The sequence below is a fragment of the Macadamia integrifolia genome, chromosome 9 (genome assembly GCF_013358625.1).
Source record: "Macadamia integrifolia cultivar HAES 741 chromosome 9, SCU_Mint_v3, whole genome shotgun sequence".
Taxonomy (NCBI): Eukaryota; Viridiplantae; Streptophyta; class Magnoliopsida; order Proteales; family Proteaceae; genus Macadamia; species Macadamia integrifolia.
Genome location: NC_056565.1, coordinates 5,383,713 through 5,387,905, shown reverse-complemented (window position 1 = coordinate 5,387,905; position 4,193 = coordinate 5,383,713). Strand labels below are relative to the sequence as shown.

Sequence of the window (4,193 nt, the reverse complement as noted above, 5' to 3'; positions counted from 1 at the left end):
AAAAAAAAAAAACCAATAAAAAGCAATTACTAAAAAGTTGATTAAAAGAATGACAACTGAAGTAGAGAAAGTAGAAAAGGATTGATTTTAATTTTAATTTTTATTTTTTTGGTAGAAAAAATGATAGTTGTGGAGGGAGAGAGAGCGTATGAGATGTGGTGTTTTTATTTGAAAACCAAACTCAAATTAAGGTATTGGGTGAGACTAACTTATCAAATTATGATGCACTATCCTGGATTATGTTGGGGACTCAAGAAAACTAGATTTTATACTCTCCTTAGAATCTAAACTCGTGAAAAATAAGAAACTTAGCCAAATGTGTGTAGTATTGGAAACTTATTTAACAAGAATCAATAGCCTTAAATCCACACAAAACAAGTGATGACCTAATATCCACTTCTACAATCACAACCCAGTGTCTAAAACCTAAAAAACTATTCGCAGAGTTTGAGCAATTTTTGACCAAACCCAACCCATTACCAAGACATTAATCCACTATTTTAAAAATTGTGATCGAATTGGCAAGATTTGGATCATAATCCACCGAGGCCGATCTGAAAACTAGGGTTAGGGCTTATTGGGATCATTCTTTACTGATTCTAATCGATTTCAATTTAATCCAATCATGGTTATTAATATCGGTCTCGAGTTTTGATCGATATTGATACAGATCCTGATACTGATATTTATCAGCTATATTGAGCGATTTTACCCTCGATTTCAATAATAATAGAAAAAAAATACCTCTTAATATGAACCATTCCACCAATACGGGTAATTTGATATCAATATCTAATTCCACGATTCAATCAAATTGAAATCTTACAGACCAATCTTAAATCCAGGTTTTGTGATATTTCTATTAAACACAATCTTTTTCGAAATTAGGTTTATTTGGATCAAATCCGAACTGTTTCGATCATACAATGCAATGCCACTAAAGGTGTCAATTTGATACCAGTACCAAATAATGATATTGAAAACCGACTATTTAAAACTACACCGAGTATATATCAATAATAATACTATCTTTCTCGATTTAGTATGGGATCATGTGTATTGAACTGTATTGGCTTTCTTGTTTTTAACTAAATATCAAACTACCAATTCTTACTAAATCGTTGGACTAAGACTGAGTTTGTTGTTGTTATTGTTATCATTTTAGAAATCTTATCAAATTTTACCAAGGTAATACGATATTGTTATTAAAAATTTTAAATGTTCAATGGACGGTTTCGATATCAACTCTCTATCTTTACTAAAATCGTACTAAAATACCAAAATAGTACCAAAATTCCGAAATCATACCGGTTGCACCCTTAAATAGTTAAATGCCACCTCCATCCTTGTGGCCCCATTCATTTAGTTAGTTGGTGGGTTCGTCCCATTGTATTCTCTGCCTTCATATCTTGTCTAGACCCTTCACTACTTAAATTGTCTCAACTCGTCACTTCTTCTTCTCACTTCCCTAACCTTTTCTAAACCTTTGGATAGACAAAACCAAAGGAACCCAAGAAAGGGCAAAGGAGAAGAGCAATGGCGATCACTAAAATCACATTCTCCGGCCTAACCATAGCCCTCTTCGTCGCCTTCCTTGTTTCATTTCCCCTCGCATCAGCTCAAGCTCCATCGATGTCACCAGGTGGAACCCCCACCGCGGCGGCACCGTCGGGCGACTGCATGACATCTCTGCTTAACATGTCGGATTGTTTGACTTATGTGGAGACCGGAAGCAAATTGAAAACACCAGACAAAGCTTGCTGCCCTGAATTGGCAGGGCTAGTGGATAGCAATCCCATCTGCCTTTGCCAGCTTTTTGGTGACACTTCAAGCTATGGATTCACATTAGATAAGAACAAGGCCTTAGGGCTTCCTAAGGTTTGTAAGATCATCACACCTTCACCAAGCTTGTGTGCAGGTTAGTATGTCAAAACTTTGCTTTTCTATAATGGACAAATGTGGATTTTGATACTTACCCATTTGATCTGGACCTTTGCTTTGTTGTGGGTCTGGGAAAACGAAGGGTGTGGATGAGTTTGGATTGGTAAAAATCCATTTTTGTTAATTTTTTTTTTTATTAATTTTGTTGATGCATGCAGAGATAGGGATCCCAATTGGAGCTCCAGTAGCAAGTGAAGCACCAGGTATTTATTTATAGTTATCTTTCATATTCTTCTTGGGTTATTTTAAATGTGATGAGGGCCTCCTCATTGTTTTGGAAACTGGGTTTTGCTACGGATCAACAAATTTACTGTGATAAATCTCTGGATGCTTTTCCTGCTTCATGACCGGTGAAGAAGATGCAGTTTAATTTAACTCTCTTTTGGGAATTTAGGTTGAAAGCTAAATTTTATTTTTTTAATTTTTATCTCAAAACTTATTTTTCCCAATTTTTTTTATTATTTATTGATTTTCCAGTAATGGTTGAAAACTGTAGGTGCATCACCCCCAGCAGAAAGAATTATAGAGGCACCAGCAGTTTCTCCATCAACAACAAAAAATGGTGCTTCCAGCTTTATGACCGGATTTGATCTTCTCTTCCTCACTGGTCTATCAAGTTTGGCTCTTCAATTCTTTCTGTCATGAGGAACCTTCAGCATTCTTGTGTTTTTAAGGAATTAAAAGTTTGATCACTTATGTTCATTACAATTGTAATGACCAGAAGACAAATTCACTGACAAAATAACTTATACTCCTGTAATTCATTTCACTGAAAGAGTTTGTATTTGTCCCTAATCTCTGTTGCTTTGATTTTGCTCATCTTCTGTTTCTTTTATCTTTTTATCTTATGGTTTCATGTTCCCATTATGGTTTCTTGTTCATAAATGAAAAATGGGAACATTAAACCTCAACTTTCTAAGAGAGAGGGAGAGGTGTCAATTCAGAGTTCGGATCAGGCCCTAACACAAGAACTTTTAATATCGTCGTAATACAATTACAATGTGATACATGTTCAAGGAAGAAAACAAGTCCCCAGGCTATCTTCTAATGATGAATCTTTTTTTTGTCAATTTCTATCTTTTGTTTTTCTTTCTCGATAAATATGTGATTAAAATATTAGTTGGAGAGTTGATAAGTCAAATCCAAACATTTATTTCTTTTTTATTATTCAATAAATCACATAATCCATTTTTGTTTTTACCCTAAGGGGTAGCGAGTTGGCAATGGACCTTTGCCTTAGAAAACGTGTGGTTTTAAGTTCAACTACTCTTACCTCTTTGGGGTGACTCTCATTCAACCATGGTATAACTCAGTCCATGTGATTGTGAGGTCAATATGAACCCACAGCACTAGTCAGACTTCGACTGAGATACCCTTCATTAACACATAAAATAATAATAATAATAAATAAATAATTAATTAATTAAATAATGTCACTTTTTTTTTTCTGATAAAGTAATCACATCAATCTCACGCCAATCTTTTCGAACTCTTCTTCTCCCTCTTACTCTCAACTATGATTCAAGGCTCATCCGCTGTAGAAATATTATTTGATCACAGGAAAAAATAGGCTCCATTTGGAAGCCATAAAATCAATGTCATGCCAATTATCTTCTAGTTGTCCAATCCAATTTGGGCATTACCTCACATCTTTTGGTTCCCATCATAGTACTGATTTTGAGCTTGTTGATAAGACATCTTATAGGGAAGGGAAAAACATGCATTGGCTATGCTACACTGAAAAGCCAATGTTTCAAGTTTGTTGTGTTAGGTGATGTTATGAGTCTGACTTATTAATATTACATTGATTCTCTTTTTATATTGAGATCAAAATAAAACTATTACTTCTATTTTATATGTATTCATAGGATTCAACAAGTTTTCTTTCACAATTCATGGATCGCTACTCCCTTCCCTTGCTGATTTTCAATTTCACAGCCATGTTTATTTTGTCATGCTCTTATTTATTCTCCTTTGCAATTTAGAGAAGCCATCAAGTTGTAGTCATATTAATGATTAATAGATATTTTGTAGAATTTGGATGTTCCATTGAATCCGTAAAAGGAGCAACATGATCGGCAAGAAATATGAAGAATGTGCATTGGACATTTTAACATGTTTTTTTTTTTTTTAGAGCTGCTCTCCTTTCCTTAAGCCTGTCTAATAGAGGGAATGGTCGTTTTATCTTGTTTTTTCTAATATAATTTTTCTTACTTATCAAAGAAAGAAAAGAAAATAGGTTTTTTTTTTTT

General features: G+C 34.2%; 1 protein-coding gene across 1 annotated transcript; it reads left to right on the top strand.

The window, feature by feature from the left end:
• Positions 1–1,428: 1,428 nt before the first annotated feature.
• Positions 1,429–2,736, top strand: LOC122090057 (non-specific lipid transfer protein GPI-anchored 2-like). The gene is made up of 3 exons (XM_042659893.1): positions 1,429–1,918; positions 2,100–2,144; positions 2,438–2,736. The coding sequence occupies exons 1-3, from the start codon at positions 1,537–1,539 to the stop codon at positions 2,584–2,586; spliced, it is 576 nt and encodes a 191-aa protein (XP_042515827.1). The 5' UTR covers positions 1,429–1,536; the 3' UTR covers positions 2,587–2,736.
• Positions 2,737–4,193: the final 1,457 nt, after the last annotated feature.

Coding starts and splice junctions, on each gene's coding strand:
- LOC122090057 (XM_042659893.1), top strand. CDS start 1,537: ATGGCGATCACTAAAATCACATTCTCCGGCCTAACCATAGCCCTCTTC. Junction 1,919..2,099: donor TTCACCAAGCTTGTGTGCAG/GTTAGTATGTCA, acceptor TGATGCATGCAG/AGATAGGGATCCCAATTGGA. Junction 2,145..2,437: donor AGTAGCAAGTGAAGCACCAG/GTATTTATTTAT, acceptor TGAAAACTGTAG/GTGCATCACCCCCAGCAGAA.